General features: G+C 29.7%; 3 protein-coding genes across 8 annotated transcripts; 2 read left to right on the forward strand and 1 right to left on the reverse strand.

The window, feature by feature from the left end:
• Positions 1–13: 13 nt before the first annotated feature.
• On the reverse strand, positions 14–2,816 carry LOC127064646 (origin recognition complex subunit 4). Its single transcript, XM_050996009.1, has 6 exons — positions 2,667–2,816; positions 2,234–2,462; positions 1,818–2,144; positions 1,242–1,739; positions 1,011–1,163; positions 14–941 (listed from the first exon to the last, which is right to left on the reverse strand). Exons 2-6 carry the CDS (start codon positions 2,447–2,449, stop codon positions 780–782), a joined length of 1,356 nt encoding a protein of 451 aa, XP_050851966.1. The 5' UTR covers positions 2,450–2,462; positions 2,667–2,816; the 3' UTR covers positions 14–779.
• On the forward strand, positions 2,739–4,350 carry LOC127064657 (E3 ubiquitin-protein ligase RNF113A). Its single transcript, XM_050996037.1, has 6 exons — positions 2,739–2,863; positions 3,001–3,074; positions 3,245–3,445; positions 3,525–3,741; positions 3,848–4,040; positions 4,128–4,350. Exons 1-6 carry the CDS (start codon positions 2,755–2,757, stop codon positions 4,303–4,305), a joined length of 972 nt encoding a protein of 323 aa, XP_050851994.1. The 5' UTR covers positions 2,739–2,754; the 3' UTR covers positions 4,306–4,350.
• LOC127064589 (synaptic vesicle glycoprotein 2C-like) lies at positions 4,327–19,341 on the forward strand. Of its 6 annotated transcripts, XM_050995861.1 has the most exons (13): positions 5,040–6,254; positions 9,882–9,945; positions 11,675–11,960; positions 12,723–12,870; positions 12,945–13,125; positions 13,230–13,551; positions 13,618–13,776; positions 13,877–13,965; positions 14,032–14,196; positions 14,278–14,397; positions 14,507–14,727; positions 14,813–14,975; positions 15,191–19,341. In XM_050995861.1, the coding sequence occupies exons 3-13, from the start codon at positions 11,691–11,693 to the stop codon at positions 15,369–15,371; spliced, it is 2,019 nt and encodes a 672-aa protein (XP_050851818.1). In that variant the 5' UTR covers positions 5,040–6,254; positions 9,882–9,945; positions 11,675–11,690; the 3' UTR covers positions 15,372–19,341. The 6 variants fall into 6 exon arrangements, with proteins under 6 accessions (XP_050851845.1, XP_050851818.1, XP_050851826.1 ...); XM_050995888.1 differs by lacking the exons at positions 5,040–6,254; positions 9,882–9,945 and adding an exon at positions 4,327–4,471; XM_050995869.1 differs by lacking the exon at positions 9,882–9,945 and having other exon boundaries at positions 11,618–11,960.
• Positions 19,342–19,726: the final 385 nt, after the last annotated feature.

Consider the following 19,726-nt stretch of genomic DNA (forward strand, 5'->3'; position numbering starts at 1 on the left):
ATTAAAATAGATCTTTCTTGTGTTAATATAAATTTATTAAAAATGTATAAACATTTTTTATATGTATCTCATACATGCTTCAAGGCAACATACACAACCAATACACATTCTGTAATAAATATTCAAATTTTTTCACATTCTTTCTTACAATTATTAATTACACATATTAATAAATAGGAAGAACAAAATTCGCGTAGTATTTAGTTTATACGATTTTGCTTGATTATTTTTATGATATTTGTAAAAATAATATAACTATAACAATTGATTATACTTCCAATTAAAACATTTTTTCTTGTTTCAAAATTTCTTGATTTACATATAATTTAACTATCACGTTTGATTATAATGGACGTTTTATATTGAATTTTGTGGCAGGAATTGACTGGTAAATTACAACAATTACATATTTCATAAGACTTTGGTAGAATGCTTATTGTTAGATAAAAGATAAACATAAAATATATTTACAATTTTTAGATATAATATTTGATATGTATTATGAGAAAAAATTGATCTTTAAGAAACAAACAAGTTGAAATACCATATTAGTTATTAAAGTCATTATGAAATATAAAACAAGAATGTACATTGATAAATATGTTAATACGAATGATACATAAATATATCATATATACTATCTTAATTTCCTTCGTAAAGAAATTATTTTTACATGATACAAGTTTACTAAAGGAAACAACACATAAGGTACATAAAAATACAATGGAATTACAGATTGAAAAGTCTTAGCATAAATTTTTTAGAATGGCAAATTTTCATTATAGACTGCTTAATGCCCATTGGGAGACTTCTGTAGGAAGTCCTGGATAATTTTTGACAGCATCCATTACTTGTTGAGATGTCAAAGAAAATTTATACCTTTGATATTCTTTCTCAATTCTTGTATTTGCACTACTTACAGGTACTATAAATTCTAGATTCTAGAAAATGTATGCAGGTCGTATTGCGATGTAATCGTTATAATAATTGTATTTAATATAATATCTTACCTTAATATGTTCAAATGCTTTCATAATAACTGGTCTTTGAACAGAGTGAATGAAAGAATTTTGATTCGTAAATTTAATATATCGATTGTAGATACTTTCAAAAGTTAATGGTTCACCATCATATATTTCTGTTTCATGTTTCATGGCTATGATCTGCAAGGGTTGTATCTTAAGATCACTTATTCTATGTTAATCTATCTAATCTGTAATTCCTATAATATTGCTACTTACTAAACACATTTCTAGTACAGATAAACCTTCAAGCATTAATATTTTATCATCCTGAGAAAATATTTTACTTGCTTCTACAAAATCGTTTACTTCTAATTTCTGATGCTTCTCGGATAATGTTGAAACAGCAACTGCTAAAAAGCTTCTGAAACTTCTCTCACTAATATCGATCTGATACATTCTTTTTAACAAGTTTACCATTGTAACATTACTAGTTAAACTTTTAATATATTCATTCCACATTGAACCAAAATGTGGATCTATTGTACAATCATCATATTGTTGCTCTATTCTATTTATATTTTCATCATCCGGTAAACTAAGAAGATGTTGAAAAAGCTCTAAACGATCATCAAAAGCAGATGTTGGTTGTTCAGTGGATGATGTATCACCAGGAAAAAGAAATATTTGCCTATGTGAAAATCTTGATTTAACCCTTTTCTCTAAAAGTTCTATAACATCCAATCTACATGTTATACCCAATACACAGATAGGAGCCTATAAAATTATTTATAAATATTTAAAAAAATTTTTTTTTATAGTGAACATCCGTGTAAAATTTTTATTTATACTCACTTGTGCAGATTGAGCAACATCAAAAAGATTATATAATAGAGTTTGATTATGATGCGCACAGAACAAGTCAAACTCGTCTAGTATGAAAATAACTGGCTTAGAATGTTTTTTGTCTCCAGACTTTAAGCATTCTAATAGGAAACTTAAATTTTCTGCAAATGTGCCAAAGACTTTATCACCTACTACATTTTCTAATTGCATTTGACGTGTAGCATCTTTTAATGCTATACGATCATCGGTATGTACTAAACCATGCAGATTTACTATTAGTGCATTGTCTTTAAAAAACTTCAAAGTGGACAATTCTACTAAGACACTGTTGATGAGCTAAAAAATGCATAGATATCCATAGAGAACTATAGGATTCACTATCACTCACATAAATATATGAGGACTATACATATAAAAATACATACTGTAGTTTTTCCACTGCCTCTAGGACCAATTAGTAATGCCGAATTACTTTCACCCATTTCAACCGTTCGTTTTAATAAATCCAACACGTGTAAACGTTCTTTAATGTGATGTCTAAATTTTGTTTCAGGACACATTATTTTACGTTTTAAATATTTTCTTGTTAACAATATCATGTTATCTTGGAAATCAATTGCCATATTCTTCTTCTTACTCATGACTTTAAGATATCTACAAATATTAAATAAAGGTTTAAGTATATTTAATTATATAGTGTTTATAACTGTCATTATAAAGTATATATAGATAAACATAACATAACCTGGTAATTTCTGCATATATGAAATTAATTGCAAAAGATATATTTAAATTATGGATAAGTTAATCCTCCATTTATGATTAACATTATCAGTATAGAATATTGGAAATACATACCCTAAGTTCTTTTGAAAATATTAACTAAATAATATAGATGGTATCCGGGTTAGAAAGACGTATGACCTAAGTTGTTTACAAAACAAATATGGAAGACATGCAGCAGGAGACAGACAAAAAGAATTGTACTTTTTTATTTAAAAAAAGGAAAGTACGAAGCAAAGTATCAAGAAAGCGTAAAGGACTTGACGACAGTGGTAAGTGTATATATAAAAAACTAAGTATTAGTTTCAGATAGCTTTAAGAATCTTTTAATTTTATTACGTAAATTCGATTAACTGCTTTATAGGTTATATGCGTTCTATCGTTATAATTTCAAATTTTTATCTTATAGAAAGTAGCGAAGATGAAACTACGGTCATTAAAAAAGAAAAAAAACCCGATGAGCGTAATCCTATGAGGCAAAGTGTAAGTAAATACCAAAAAGATAAAGAAACTTAATTTCTATCTAATATCGCGACGTAGTAACAATATATATGTAAGATATTTTAAAAAATAATTCTATTCTTCTATATTCATCTATTTAAGCTCTTGTTCTAATAAGAAGTAGGAAATTGTATAATCATAGTGATTTACAGACAAATACAAAGCGATATCATCACAAATCTGCTAATGATGACAGTAGCGAGGATGATAGTGTGACTTTTTCTTATAAGAGCAATAGGACACCTATGCCAGCAGGACCAAGCGATCAGGGAGCAACTGCTATTCTAGAAACAGAAACTGAAAAGGACAAAGATGCTCAAGCTTTATTTGAGAGGGCTCAAAAAATTAACAAAGTAATTTTTAAATTCAATTGAATTACAGACTATTATAATTATCAACATATTGTAAATAGATTGGTGCAATATCTTTTAGGAGCTAGAAGGAAAAGAAGATGATAAAATTTACAGAGGTCTTAATAATTATGCACAGTATTATAAAAAAAGAGATACTGCAGCAGGAAATGCGTCTAGTGGTATGGTTCGTAAAGGACCTATCCGTGCTCCAGCTAATCTCAGGGCAACTGTTAGATGGGACTATCAACCGGACATCTGCAAGGATTATAAAGAAACTGGATTTTGTGGTTTTGGAGGTTTGCAAGAACTGTTATTAATTTAAATTGATAATCTGATTAATCACTGTATGTAATTGTATAATTTAATTTAATTCAATACATAAAATCGTATTATTATTTACAGACAGTTGTAAATTTCTTCATGATCGTTCCGATTATAAACTCGGATGGCAATTAGAAAGAGAAGCAGCTACTGGAGAATACAACAACAGTGGAGACGAAGATGACAAAAAATATGAAATAGATAGCGATGAAGAATCTTTACCATTTAAATGTTTCATTTGTAGAAACAGTTTCACCGATCCAATTGTTACAAAGTATGTACACTAAAATTCTACGATCAAATTAATAATTATATATCTTAAATTAATAACGAGATAACTAAATGATTATATGTTTTACAGATGTAAACACTATTTCTGTGAAAAGTGTGCTTTAGAACATTACAAAAAGACTACAAGGTGTTACATTTGCAATGTACAGACTAATGGTGTTTTTAATCCAGCTAAAGAGTTAATTGCTCGAACTAAACTAGAGGAAAAGGAAAAAATGGTAGAGGAGGACAGTATGTCTGATGATTAATGGAAATATATATACACATACATATGTGTATGTTTTTAATAAGGATTTTTATGCATAGTTATATCGTCTATCCTCATAAACAAAGTTTAATAATCTTAAAGGAATCTATAAAAGAAGTATACGTCTCTTTGACATAAAATTGCAAACAATGAATTAGCATTCCACGGTAAGAAACTTTTATCCAAATAAAAACTTCAGAAAAAAATTTTATTACTCAAAGGGGGATGCTTTTTATTTCTCGTTGATGCATATTAAAACATGTGCAAATCTAAACTGTTTGTTAGTTTAACGATTATTTAAACGAATAGATTTTCATGAAAATCCACAGAGTTGAAAGAATAATTTTCTATCGAAATACATATATATTGTATTTTGGCAGAAGGGCGATAGCGACTTTCGGGTAAGTCGAAATTAAACCTTCAGCGAACAGCCAAAGACGATGATTCATCCGTCTACTATGAATTCAGGATATTACTTGGTTCTCAACTAAAAACGAGCAATGCAGTGAAAACGCCCAAAATTATTCTTAACGACTTTGGAAAGTGGAAAAAACCGATTTGTTAATTGATCGAGTAAAATCGTTTTTGTTAATATGAAATGAAAATTGTCGAGATAATTAGCATTATTTCGATAAACTCGATCTTTTCGTATATCGTTGCTTAAAGATTGAACGTTGAGCGGCAGAGAGGGGGAAGCGTTGAGAGGCACTGGTGGGGGTAACGGGAGGGCGCCAGAGTTCTCTTCTCTCTCTCTCTCTCTCTCTCTCTCTCCCTCTGTGTCTCTTTCTTACACACTTACTCTTTCCCCCTTGGACGGGCAGGAAGGTGATCTCGTCGGTCTCGTAGGCGTAGCGTCAAATCGATACGCACGTAGTGTGTTGTTTCCTTCGTAGCGCGAAAATGTCAGCGAGTCGATCGCTTTTCACGGGCAAACGAAGAATAAGCCGAAGTATGTCGACGTCGTCGTACCATCGCGTTACGATATAAAAACTTGGAAGTTTTGCTAAAGTAGTTGTTAACAAAGAGAGAAAAGAGCTTTTTTCTCTTTCTCTTTATCTCTCTCTCTCTCTCTGTCTCTCTCTCTCTCTCTCTCTTTTTCTCTCTCGTATTCGTATATCATCCGTAAATTATCGGCATCCTAACTACTCTTTTATAAATTAATTCCTGAAAAAGACAAGGTGTAAAAAAAAGGACAGTGTCAAGACAAGTGCTCAAACGAGAAAACATAGAAAAGGACGACATATAAAAAAAAGGAAAAATTGTTTAAACAAAAAGAAGGAAAAACTGAGTTTAAAAACGAAAAAGAAGAATGTAAGATAATTTTTAACTCGATTAGTAGAAAAAGTTTTTGTCCTTGCACAACAGGGATGCCTTGAGGTAGGACAATGATCGGACGGAGGACGACCTTCGAAATATCAGTAAGGAACTTTCTTTCGCGTAATAATGTAACGTAATTTTTCGAAAGATTAAAGTATAATATTCGAGTCACTCGTTTTATCGAACCATCATTTTGTATTGCTTTTCTTTCTTTCTTTTTTCTTTCTTTTGTCTTTTTTTTTCGTTACACGTAAGAAATATCAAAAATATTCGAATTCGAAGAAGAAATATGAATGTGAATGTAAATTACACAAGATACAATGAGCGATTTTGTAGAATTGTAGTTAGAAATAAGGGTGGGTTATCGTGTTCGGTCCATTAGGCGATTAGAAGGAAGAGAATTCGCGTTGGAGTTAAGTTTTATTGTCGATCGATAAAAAGGAGTGTGTGTGAAGGATCGAAGTGTTATACGAAGTCAGTGGAATTAATCAACGATAGAGTCGTACACGCTTCTGTTTTGTGAGAGAGATAGTGTCCAAAAGGAAGAAGACAAAAGAGAAAAAGAGAGAGAAAGAAAAGAAATCTGTGACGTGTCGGTGCCGGTTTCCGCGAAGACGACTTTTTATTAACCAGGTAAGAATAACTCGAATCAAAAATTGTCTTATATATTTTGTTTTATTCAATTATCATTTTTATATTTTCAAACGCGAAGTTTAATAATATATAGAAATTTCTACAGTACTTTCACATATTTACAAATATGTATTCCTATACAAATGTATAAATGTATGTGTGTATGTGTGTATATATATATATATATATATTCTTCATTGATACTCATTGATAATCATTCTAGTCACGAAGCAAGAGTTACAAGTGTGCATTAATACAGTAAAATAAATGAATGTATCAAGAAACATGATGTATGAACGATTAGGGATATTAGTACGACACACGCTTATTATCTTCACTTTGTTCTTTTTTAATTGACTATTAATGAGACTTCAATGACAATTCAATTTAATACATTCATGTTAATAATTTATTCTATTCGTTATATGCAGACAGTCAAAGAAAAATTAAATTTGTTTCTTTCGTAAATGTGATTATTTTTAAAGAAAAATAAATAAGTCAATATACAATAGTAATATAATGATAGAGAAACGTTGAGAAAAGTGATCGAGTATGTCGCGATAAAAAAAATGTATATATGTCATATATACAAGTGATAACTGTTAGTGTCATTGTTTGATTCAAAGTTTATCCCGTCGTCGTAATTGCACAGGTGGTAAACGTGAGTTTTGTTTAGAAAGAAAAATGAGTTAGTGTTATACGCGAGCGCGCGTGCACGTGTAATGTGCGTGCGTGCATACATAAAAAAGAAAAAGAGAGAGAGAGAGAGAGAGAGAGAGAGACTCATATAATATTTGAAGTAGAACAATCCTTGTAATAAATCGAAATTTGTACGAATGTACGTACATACGTACATATATATACACATTTAACGTAAGGAAGAAGAGATGAATACGTTTATACGATGCATATCGTTGACGAGAAACGTAGGCCGGCATATTTGATAGCGTTGCTAGCAAATGAGGGGGGAGCTTGTTTAAAACAAGGAGGTTATCGGATTATTACGCGCAAAGCGTCGCGTGTCGCGTCGCGTTTTCCAATGTCACACACGGTATTCTATTCTCGGCCATTTTATTTTTTTCGTATTCTTTTTTTTTCAAAATCGATCGATCATCAAAATTCATAAGAAATTTATTCGAATGTCAATTCTCTCTCCAAAATGATTTTTTTCGATTCTTATTTCTTATTGTTCTTTCTCTTTCTATCTTGACATTGAAGATAAAAGATATCATTGGCCAACGACTCTCTTTTATCGCTCTTTTGACTCTTTAAATATTTGCGTCTACGATGATATCTCATAAAATGATATGAAGTCTTCGATGCTATTATTGTTAATGATCGATATACGTTAAAGTAATCAGTTCAGAAAATTTGTAGAGGGCGTGCATAATACAGCTATGTTTCGTCATCGATTTTTATCGGACTACCGTGATAGGAAAATATGTAAATACGTCGATTATAAAATATATTCTTTAATTTGTCACGGACAATATTTTTTATGTATATATGAACGTGTGTATGTACGGGTGTATGCGTATTGAAATTGAAGTTAAAAAAGAGAGTAAAGTAATGAAGTTGCAAAAGCAATTAAATCAAAGAAAAAGTTGAAGATTAAAATTAAGAAGTTAAAGTTAGAGAAGAGAGTGAAGTTAAAGAAGTTGAGGTTAAAAAAAAAGGAGATGGTGAAATTGAAGTTAAAGAAAAATATTGAAGTTGAAATGGAAGTTGATGTTAACATTGCTGTCGATATTAACGTTAAAGAAGAAATTAAGATTAAAGTTATTCCCACTTCATTTTATTATTATCATCATTATCTTATCATTGGTTATCAACGTTACCATCATTATATTATATTCAATTATTTTTGTTATTTTATTATTTTCTTTAACTTTAATTTTATCTTCAATTTCTTCTTTAACTTCGACCTTCATCTTTTTCGAAAATAAAGATGCTAATTTTTCAAAAGTAAGAATTCTAGGATAATAATAAGAAGAACACAAAAAGAATACATTAATATTATTTAATATAATATTAGATACAATTAAATCGTGGTAGTAAGATTTTGATTTACATCTAAACTAGGGATTCCCTAAATAAATTTTCCAAATATCATGACAGTGTTTCTCAACCTATTGACCGCCTTAGATTTTTAACCTCTTAACAGGGAAATTAATTTTGATTCGTGTTAAAATAATTCGTTTCACAGTGGAAGTTCTTTCTTCGCAAAAGCATGTTATTATATCGAGTTTAAAGTACGAAAAATATATAACAAAAGGTACAACAAAAATGATGTAAAACGTAATGTCGAATAAAGATTAATTTTTAAATTACCATAACGAAAAATGTCAGTATGTTCATTGAATTTGTATTTCTGGTTAAGAGGTTAATGAGCCGTGAAATGATTGCTGCTACCTTACGCTAAAGTAAAGAAAGTGATTAGATAATTTATAAGAGATTTTCACGAAGTTCTTATAGAAGTTGTAGTAACAGCCGAATTTTTAAAATAATATATAGCGATTCTAGTCTACCAGATTCTTAAAAATTGTATATTATAAACATTTGGATAGCGATACCATTACAACCAAATGTATTAAGCCGCACGGCAAAAAAGTTGCGAAATATTATTGTTTTATGATCTAGATCTTATCGAATCATACATACTGCTCCTAAAATGAATAATATATAATTTGGTTATTCAAATAATTCGGTCGCCAGACTGTTATGTGAAAATTCTTTTTTATAAACTTTTATAGTATCCCAGGTTTATGCGGAACATGTTTTGAGAATCACTGATCCAAACAAAAGTAACCATCTCAAAATGATAATTTTTCTTAAAATAAAATTTAAAAAAATTCTTTACAATATCTTTTTTTTATCATCTATTATTTTTTTCTTTTTTCTATCCTCTACTCTATACACTTTTATATGCATGTATTCGTATGTATATGAGTATATATTACTCTTTATCGATCGCATAAAAGTATTACTATTGCCAGTAGCAAGCAAAGCATCGAGATAGACTCTACGTTTGAAACTTTTCCGACGATGGAAACTTAAACGTATGAGTAACGAACTAGAATTCGACTTCCGTATATAGGGGATTAGATAGCCTCGTATTCTGCGTCGCACCACCTATTTTTGTCATCTCTACTTGATCTCTGCACGCTCTCTCTCTCTCTCTCTCTCTCTCTCTCTCTCTCTCTCTCTCTCTCTCTCTCTCCTTCTCTCTCGAATAGTTTGATTTTATCGATCTTAAAATTCAACGATAGTACTGTGTTTAAACTCTTTCCATATGTTTTAGATTATCTATTTATTCCTATACTGTAATATGTAATCAACAATATGTATCCATTATTATTTTGCAACGTTTAAAAATATTTATTAAATACATTTTTTTAACATCAAATTTGTGAATATACACATATACACACATACTTACATATATTTGGTACTATCTCAATGATATCTATAGTGCATCCATCGATAAATAAGATATGCGAACAAAGTACTGTTCCTTTTTCTTTTTTCTCTTGAATTATCTATTTCTATCGCACTCACTTCGGCCATGTCAAACAACCTTGTACTTCCTTCTATACGGACTTGACGAGTTTTTTCGTTATTGAAAAGGCATTCACCGAGGAGGGAGAGACGGACACATTTGCCGGGTCATTACTAGCTTTAAGAAAAGAGGGTAAGACTCCTGTGACATTCAAAAATAACTTTGTCGCGTTCTGGTATTCTTCGTCATAAATTAATGTCGTCAATTTACACACACAGATATATTACATACGTTATTTCCTATAACCTGCTAGTTGTGTATAACTGGTATAACTCGTATAAAGAAATGACAATTTTTTTGTGTTATGACGAATATACTCGTAATTTTAAAAAAGTAGGTAATTATCATTTACTATAGCATAAAGTAGAATAGTTTTGCATGACGAGTATACTCGGTATAATACAAATAATTATTATTTCTACTATTTATATGTCATACACAGCTATCAAATTTACGATCTCTCTAACTTATTATTCCTTTTTTAATGTAAAAAATCTTAGTTATTATCGACTATATCTCGCGATTATAATACACAACGATGTATATAATTAGCATCTCGAGCATGCGCCATTTGTTAAATTCTTTTCTCTATTCCTTTTATGCCATAGGTCAATTCAATTATATCGCCCATGTAACCTTTATTCGTCTCGGAAGAGAGGATCTAAATTGTATATATACATAACATACATCCGATAAAAATATCGATAAAACGCGCAGCTACGTTTTACGTCAATTCGGTCTTCCCTTTTTTGGTTTACACAAATTCCTACTGACCCGAAGAGACAAAGAGAGCGAGAGAGAGAGAGAGAGAGAGAGAGAGAGAGAGAGAGAGACGGAGAAAAAGCAAAGAGGAGTTATACTTGTTTGACACAAAGAGTACATCGAGTACGTCGAGCGATTTAGAAATTATGATAAAACTTGATCGTAGGAAGTGAAATTTGTAAAGTTTCCATATGGCAAATTTTGTCTGTAGGCTTTATGCTTTATCCTAATATTTAAAAATACAATTGGGAAAATAATGATTCAGACATTTTTTACTCATATTCTTTTTTACATATATAAAATCACTTTCGTCGTTAATCGATTGATACCAGAATGATAAGATATTTTTGAATATTACTATGTAACGAGATTTCTATATGATTGAGCAAATAGAGGGTATAGATTTTAAAGCTAGACATTGACAGACATCTCTCCCCTTCCCTCCTCCGTCCTTTCGTCTACTTGTCTGCCTGCTTGCCTGTCTGCTTATTGCTTGCTTGGTCGCTTACTCGGCATTGACGCAAGGTTGACACGTGTCTTTCGTGCACGTAGTTATGTATAACATACATGCCATTACGAGAGAAACGCGTCACGCTTTCGCGTGCGCAAGGAACGTAAATACGTGCGACATTTACGTGCAAGGGATATTGTCGACAGAGAAAGAGAGAGAGAGAGAGAAGAGATTCGCATACGTAAGCTAATGCTAATCGATGTGGAGAAGCACACGATAGGGTTGACTGCCGTATTAAATACGTAATATGTATTAAGTCGTAAGATACGTAAGCATGGTATCGATATAGGAAAATACGAGTGACGTAATATCGAATTAATTTAATACCTTCACCAATTTTATCTATTGATTACTTACATATTCGGTGTCATTTTTTCTAGCCTCGATATTTTTTACGCTATTAATCTCGCTAACGGACTATTATCGTAATCGAAAAAAAAATCGAGAGAGAGAGAGAGAGAGAGAGAGAGAAAAAAGCTAGAGAATATTGTATTTTTATTTTCCTTTTTTTTTTTCTTTCTTTTTATATAGAATTATCTTTTCTAAAATGAGAATGAAGGCAAAATGGTTGGATGATACACTTTTTAGATGAGTTGTGGCAGTAATGCCCCCATCGGAGGAGGAAAGCCAGTGGCTCGTTGGCAGCGGGGGTGGTGTAACATCCTCCTCTGGTGGTGTGACGATAACCGGGACTGGAGATCGTTCCTTGAATATTAGGGGTGGCCTTTATACCGAAGAAATGACGACACAAACAGCTAATTCGGCCAATGCCAACGCGAACGCCCCCTCGGCCGATTCCGCCGAGCATGATTTGATCGACTCAACGGCGGATGCTACGCTCCTTGCACAATTTCATGAGGATGCGATAAAGCAGGTAAAAAATTAATGTTTTGTAATCCTTTTGTCTTTTCTATTATTTTGCTCTCCACTTTTTCTTCGACTTTTTTATGTATCTTATTCAAAAATACCTATAGAGCAGAGGTGATTAGCTGTCAACCAATAACAAATCAACAAACTTTATCCCTCTTCTTTCATTGGCTTTTCAAGAGTAGCACAAAGAGCTACGAATGAATACGAATAGAAACGAACAAATACGAACAGTGCAGCGGGATGCTGCATGTTTTCTTTTTTTTTTGTCGGGTGAACGAACTAAGATAAACACAATCAAATCGAAATAATGGACTAGCAAAACTGATGCTAAGAATGAACGGCGTCGATTCATTCTGGTTTATGTATAGAAATAATATATAGAATTTTTATTTTGTTAGACGTCAAATTTGTGATTACGATATGGATGAAGTTTTAGATGAATCAATCGTTAAAACAAGATATACGTCACGAAGAATCGATGGTTATTTACAAGATATCCCAGTAAATATCTTTATGTGAACTACAAGGATATCGTATCATTATATATAACTTTGGTAGAATAATAATATATAATAAATATGAAGAAAAATTTATTGTTTTTATTTATTCTATCATTATATAACTAATTTAACAAATATTTACATTTAAAAGCATTACAGAGTGCCTTTTATAAGTGAATGTTTTCTTATTATTCATTTTAAAAGTGAACGTTGCATAGGTTCTTTCTTTTTTTTTTTTTTTCTAAAATATTATCATTTCATTTTAGGCTGGCGTTGGTTACTTCCAATTATTAGCAACATTGTGTACAGGTCTAAGTTTAGCTGCTGATACCGTTGAATTTTTTGTTGTCCCATATATATTACCTAGTGCTGAAGTTGAATTATGCATTGAAGACAATGAAAAAGGATGGCTTGGTTAGTAAAGTTTATATCCTATATTGTGTTCTTGTTAATACTAATAATTTAATTAAAATATTTATATATTCTAGGTAATATCACTCTCATGGGTCTTGCATTGGGAGGATTATTTTGGGGAGGTCTTGGAGATAGAATTGGAAGGCATAGATCATTATTATCAGCCATGTCAGTACATGCTTTATTCAGTGGTGTAGCTACATTTATGCCAACATATGGTACTTTTATGACAGCAAGATTCTGTTCCGCAATTGGGTGAGCACAAATATATTTTTGATATTATATTTTCATTTAATTTCTGTGATAGATTTTTTGATATATTTTGTTTACATTGAAAATATATTTAAATCTTATTATAGAGTGGGAGGATCTGTTCCCTTAGCATTTGCATACCTCGCAGAATGTTGTCCAAGACTAAGCAGAGGCCGATGGACTGGCATACTTGTAGCAGCAGGAGCATTAGGTGGCGTATATGCAGCTCTCCTGGCATGGACAATTGTACCAACAACTGGAGAGATGGTTGTTCTGGAAAACAAAGAACACTTTAGTGCCTGGCATCGTTTTCTGTTATTATGTTGTTTACCTGCATTATGTTCCACTATTGGACTCATCTTTCTGCCAGAAAGTCCAAGATATCTTGTTGAGGCAGGAAGAGACGTTGAAGCTATGATGGTTTATCAGGTAGTCATAAAATTGTTATAGTATATTTCTTTGGTTATATATTTCAATCTTATATTTTTAATATAGAGAATATATAAAAAGAATAATGCAAGAAAAGGGGCTGCAGGTGCACAATATCAACTCTCTGAACTAGAACTTCCAACTAAACGACCACGTGGTTTGGCACCTCCATCACCTAGTACTCATACTAGTGTTTTGGCAGATATAATGTACTCAGTTGAAATGGTAAATAAATTTGCATGGTTATTAATTAATCTTAAGTATAAAAAGAACTATCTATAGTGATCTTTGTCTTTAATATAAAATATATTTTTTACATCCTTAGTTTTGGAGTTCCTTTCTGGAATTATTTGCAGCACCACATTTACGTGTAACTTTAGTGCTTTTACTTATTTGGTCAACTGCATCATTTGGGTAAGATTTCACTCTTTTAATCTATATCTTTCCGGTTATTTTTAATTAGTATCATTTTTGTTTAAGTTTATATGGTCTTATGGTATGGTGTCCAGAATATCTTAAACTTCTAAGAGCTACAGAGTATGAAGCTCATACTGTACAAGTTGTTGGGAAAAATTATAGTAATAACATATTTAGTGGTTCTATGGAAAATTGTCAATATAAAGATTCAACATTTTCATACTGCAAGTAAGTTGGTGTTTCAAAATGTATGATGAATTAGATATTTAAATGTCTCATATTATATATAAAAGTTTCTTTATATTTTAGGTTTACAAAAATGGTACTCAGTCATGTTGACTTTGACAATTGTACTTTTCAGTTTGTAGAATTTAGCAGCATAAAATCTAGTAAAACCCATTTTACAGACAGTATTATTGCGCATTCAAAGTACGTTTACTATATAAGAAATTTTATTTTGATGGTATCATAAATTTATATCATATTGATATATCATAAAATTTAAATATTTTGATATGAGTATGTATGTTTTTCAAAGATTTGTAGATACAGATTTATCATCCCAAGCTTTCACAAGATGTAAATTGCATAACAACACAAAGCTGAGCCTTAGTGGTCCATGTCCAACTCTTGATCTTGATTATAATATTTATATTGAAGAAGCATTACATGGTCATCTGGTTGCTCAACTGGCTTTTGTACCTGCAGCTACATTAGCGGGACTTGCACTTACAGTTTTACAACGACCAAAAATGATAGGTTTGTCTTATGTTTAATTTACATCATTTCACACAAGCAATGTGATACAATTTAAAAATATTAATAATTTATTTTTCATATATAGGGATCTCTTTATTTTTCTCCTCTGTTGCGGCACTCTGCCTAATACTCGTTGGTACAAATAGTTCTGCAGTTTTAGGATTTGAAGGAGGATTTATAGCAGTTTTTGCAATTGCCTGGACATCACTTACTTTGGTTACAGTTGAGAGCTTTCCTACACATTTAAGGTAATTCTTTTTGTTTTATTTTGTGTTTCTTTTTTCTCTTTTTTTTTTTTTAATTTTATAATTAACTTGATCAGAAGTAAGATTGAGAAGTAATTTAAATGGATATAAAATAATTTATTTAAATCAATAAAACAAAATATTTGTAGATTCGTTGAATTATAATATTTTGATATATGATTAAACATATTATAAAAATTTATTAATTATTTGTACAGATGCACTGGCTTTGGCTTTATTGCAGCCGTCATAAGAATATCAGGTCTCATAGGGACTATAACTTATCAAACATTAATTGGTGCACCTTTAGTTGCACCAGCATTGCTTACTGCTTCGACATTGCTCATAGCTAGTATAACAACTTTGGATTTGCCTCACACTCATTCGGTATTTTTATAAATACCACACAGTTAAATACAACATAAAAGATAGAATAATAAATAGAAATAGAATATATAAAGAGGAGTTATAAGTGCAATGCATTGGTACTTGTGATCATTAGTATCAACACTTGGTATTAAAGTAAAAACAATTTTTGACATATACCATGATGATGTAATATTTATTTTATTGAAATTTAAAGATATAGTAATGAAAACATGGAGAAGATAATTTAAACAGTGTGGAGCATTGAAAAACACTTGGTAAAAAAATTGATTTTTACAAAATCGATTATATGACAAGAAAAAGATACTTCTTTCTTTGTTATCCAGATTTCGTACAAAGTGACATATCTTAAAGCTATAACGAAGTGTGTGAATGTTGTATATGCAAATGTTTGAAGAACCAAAGCGCACAGAGAATTAACGGAAATTTTTGAACGATAGTGAAAAGATTTTCTGTGGAGTAAAGTGTGTGTGTACTGTATGTATGTGCATTCAAGAAATCAATGAAACTTTCAATATTGGAAAGTGTAAAGAAGATAGAAGTTTAAATACAGAAAAGTTACAAATCCAAGTGACATAAGGAAATTATCATAAAGAGTTGGAAGTTAATAGCAGTCCTTAAGAAAATATTAAGGTAAATTTTCCATAGCTCAATGATGTATAAAATTATACTATTTACAGGCATGTATTGACAGAAGTGTTCTATTAAGACATTCCTTGCAAAATGTGTCAATTCTAATGGATACAATTAATTGAGCATTAAAAGATAACATTTCACTGAGTTAGAAAAGAAAAAGGGAGAAATAATAAGTCACTAAATACTGAATATTACGATATATTACAGAATATGTCTAAATGCATATAAGATGATTAAGTAATGTTTAATTTCACTAGTCAAACAAACAAAATTGTACAATATTGGAAATTTTGCAGTGCTTCATTGGTGCAAAGTATATAAATGAAAAGACAAACTCTGATATTTGCATGAAAATTTTTTCATATTTGTCATATGAAAAATGGGTAGATTTCTTTTTTCTTCTATTTGTTTTGAAAACTGTTATTTCTAGTATGCCAAAAGAGTTGTATGATGGAAGGTTATCATTGAATAGAAATTTGCATACAGCAAAGTTCTCCATGAAGAATATAAAGTGTATATCCAGTACTTCCGCTTCATATCGATTACTAGTTCATAGTAGCTATGTAAGCAAAAGATTAGTAAAAAGTAATCAAGAGGCATTATCAATATAATATAAACGCTGCCGCATAAATCTTAAATTTTTAGCTAAAGATTTCAGTCATCAGCATTGTTAGTATAAATCCAAGAGATTATTGCCTCTAGTCAATTTAATTCTTATTGAAAACAATGATGTGTTAAATAATGAAATGTCTAATTGTCCAATATGTAACACGTGTAGTAGAATGTTTTTTTCGGAATATATAAAAATTATATATCAACAAATACTCTATAATAGAGTCACGATAATTACTTTTCTAGTTATTTGTATTTTGCAATCTCCATAATCAATTGGCATGAAATATAAGAAAGACAAACAAAAGAAAAGAAGGTTCCTTGAAAACAGTACACATTATTTCTATACTATAAGAATATCAGCCTGTCAAGAACAAAATAACAATACTCTATTAGGTGTGAGGACTTAAAATATTTCATCGAATATTTGGAGAATTTTATTGAGACAAAGAAAACTAGACATTTACGTCCCATTATGGTTAGTGAATTTTTTCATATCAAATTGTTGTCTTGTAATTTATGCGAGATTATCACTGGGCCAGGTTTATCAAGTGGTATTGTCATGATATGGAAATGAATATTTAATAGGATAAATATTTAAACATTCCATTTTACTCTTGGAATATCATTTTCAAAATTACATTATTCCTTTGATCAAGAAATTCATTTTTATTTACATATATTACTATTCTAAACCTGGTCGTGAAGCTTGTGCTGTGTATATGAATATAATTAAAACAATTAATATTAGCACAAGTATAGAAAATAAAAATAAGATGTAGAATTCCTTTTAATTGGCACTTTTCATGTTATTAAATCAATGCTGTATCATTGAAATTTATCATTGCCTATAGAATAATATAGTTTGATTGACATATCATACTTATGTGCTAGCACTATAGATTAGATTTTCAATTAGGCTGCAAATCAGAATGCATAGAAGTACATACCAGTAATTACATGGCATAAATTTTTGAATTTATTACATAAACTTCAAATAAATTTACTGGTGTGATATCTCCTAAATTTACATTTTAGATATTTTTTTTTAATAAGATTAGTTATAATACATATATATTCTTTTTTTTACACAGTCAGATTATCAACTGATTGATATGTTGTATCAATTAATATTTATTAAATGTTTTAATTTGTTAAAAAGGTTAAATAATTTGTTAATGTTAACAGCAATTAAATAAGAGGAAGAGCCATAAATTGTACAAATCATAGCAAATAACTTAATAACATATTATTTACATTGCTTACATTATTACATGTGCAGTAATAGATTTATGTTGAAAATATCCATACTCTGTTATTCTAATCATAATAACTCGTATAAATGCATTTATGTCAATATAGCTATTTAAAATAGACTGAAAAATCAGGATCAGTTGATAATCACTGTGTGTTGCGAAGAGACTGTACTTTAAAGTTTATAATAGTTAATAAATATAAATTAAGATTTCGCGTACATACCTAGGTCATAATAGCAGTGTAAGTAAACCAAAAATGCTGTTTTTAAAAATTTGATCCTGCTTGCATTATCTGTTGAATAATATTTAGACAAGTATTTTACGATATTCATTTATTACATAAAGTTTATCATATTTAATTGCAATACATTAATCGAATAATAGAATTTGTAACATTTGTTCTATTACAACGAGATTAGTAGATTATTGATAAAAAATTTTCCAATGTTAACGAAAAATTTTGTAAATAACAACGCAATCAAATTTTTAAATTCGATAAATTAAAAACGCATTATAATAGAAGATGCAAGTATATTCGGCGGATCATGCAATCAGTATTTAATCAAATTATGAATTTATTTGTTTGATAATTATTAATTATCTATTATTTTAAAAATACTTTATTAAATAATTTTATATGGTTTTAATGAAAATGATAATATGCGTTGTTAATTAATATTTTGTACTTGTTGCTTCTATGAAAGTGTAACTTTCGACATTGTAATCTTTTGGTCATATTTATAATGAGCTCTCAAATTATACTCATGTATTTCTGTTAACAATTAAAGTATCGTCGATTAAATTTTCAAATAATTTTAAAAAAACATAGAATTTACATACCTATATAAATTTAAACAGTCAGCTTATATTTCTACAACCAAGTAATTTCTTTCAATTGAAAAAAAACGTAGCAATAAGATCAATTTTTTTTGCAGAAATCAGTATAGATTATTGAAAAAAAATTGAACGGAATGGAGTTAAAAACAAGTGAAATCGATTGTCTTGCTATTTGTTTTTTCTTAAACAATCGCACAATTGCTATTCTGCATTCATTCTATATATATATACATACACATACATACATGCATATATATATATATATATATGTGTATACGTGTATATCATACCTCATATATATACATATATATAATATTTTGAAACAAAACAATTTAATTACAATACATCGATCGCTTTTAAAAGAGTAATGGTATTTTAATTGGCTATTAAATAGCTTAACGCTATTATAGAAAATATCATTCTTATAAATATGGCAACTAATTTATTTATAATATTGTTAATGTTTACCACCATTGTGTATATATAGGGTTTTACAAATGGCGTGACATTAATTATCTTCAAACATTTATTTTATCAACAAAAAAAAAAAGAAAAAAAAAGCATATATAACATACTTTTATATAGTTAATTATTTGTAATATTTACGGTCTTTATCATCGATAAAATTCAATTACACCTTATGAAGTTGTGTTCTTGTTTTGATTTTCCAGTCTTTTTTAATTACAAAATAAATATTAATAAACATAAATTATTTTCAATAATGTCAAATCGATAAGTTAGAGAATTTTTTACTTTATCGTCGGTAATATAAATTTCTACGTGGAACACTTTTAACGATGAAAATGTTTTACAGAGAGCGCCACTTGCATCAAACACTATCTCAATGCTTTTATACAAACGAGAATCGCATTATGGCGATTGTATCAAATTCTTATTATGGTTTTATTATTTCCGTAAGTTAAAATTTTTCAGTTGAATTCATTTTGATTTGTGTAAGCTAGAGAAACTTATGATTATAGTAGATATTTAAATCAATCAGAGTAGACTATACGATTTATTGTTATA

This window comes from Vespula vulgaris, chromosome 1, assembly GCF_905475345.1.
Source record: "Vespula vulgaris chromosome 1, iyVesVulg1.1, whole genome shotgun sequence".
Lineage (NCBI taxonomy): Eukaryota > Metazoa > Arthropoda > Insecta > Hymenoptera > Vespidae > Vespula > Vespula vulgaris.

Bases quoted from the DNA above. Each gene is read 5' to 3' on its own strand.
- LOC127064646 (XM_050996009.1), bottom strand. From the start codon at position 2,449: ATGAGTAAGAAGAAGAATATGGCAATTGATTTCCAAGATAACATGATA. The intron at 1,740-1,817 runs GTGAGTATAAAT...ATAATTTTATAG, and splicing joins ATGTTGCTCAATCTGCACAA to GCTCCTATCTGTGTATTGGG. The intron at 942-1,010 runs GTAAGATATTAT...TACATTTTCTAG, and splicing joins AAGCATTTGAACATATTAAG to AATCTAGAATTTATAGTACC.
- LOC127064657 (XM_050996037.1), top strand. From the start codon at position 2,755: ATGGAAGACATGCAGCAGGAGACAGACAAAAAGAATTGTACTTTTTTA. The intron at 2,864-3,000 runs GTAAGTGTATAT...TTTATCTTATAG, and splicing joins TAAAGGACTTGACGACAGTG to AAAGTAGCGAAGATGAAACT. The intron at 4,041-4,127 runs GTATGTACACTA...TATGTTTTACAG, and splicing joins ACCGATCCAATTGTTACAAA to ATGTAAACACTATTTCTGTG.
- LOC127064589 (XM_050995888.1), top strand. From the start codon at position 11,691: ATGCCCCCATCGGAGGAGGAAAGCCAGTGGCTCGTTGGCAGCGGGGGT. The intron at 13,966-14,031 runs GTAAGATTTCAC...TTTTTGTTTAAG, and splicing joins TGGTCAACTGCATCATTTGG to TTTATATGGTCTTATGGTAT. The intron at 14,976-15,190 runs GTAATTCTTTTT...TTATTTGTACAG, and splicing joins AGCTTTCCTACACATTTAAG to ATGCACTGGCTTTGGCTTTA.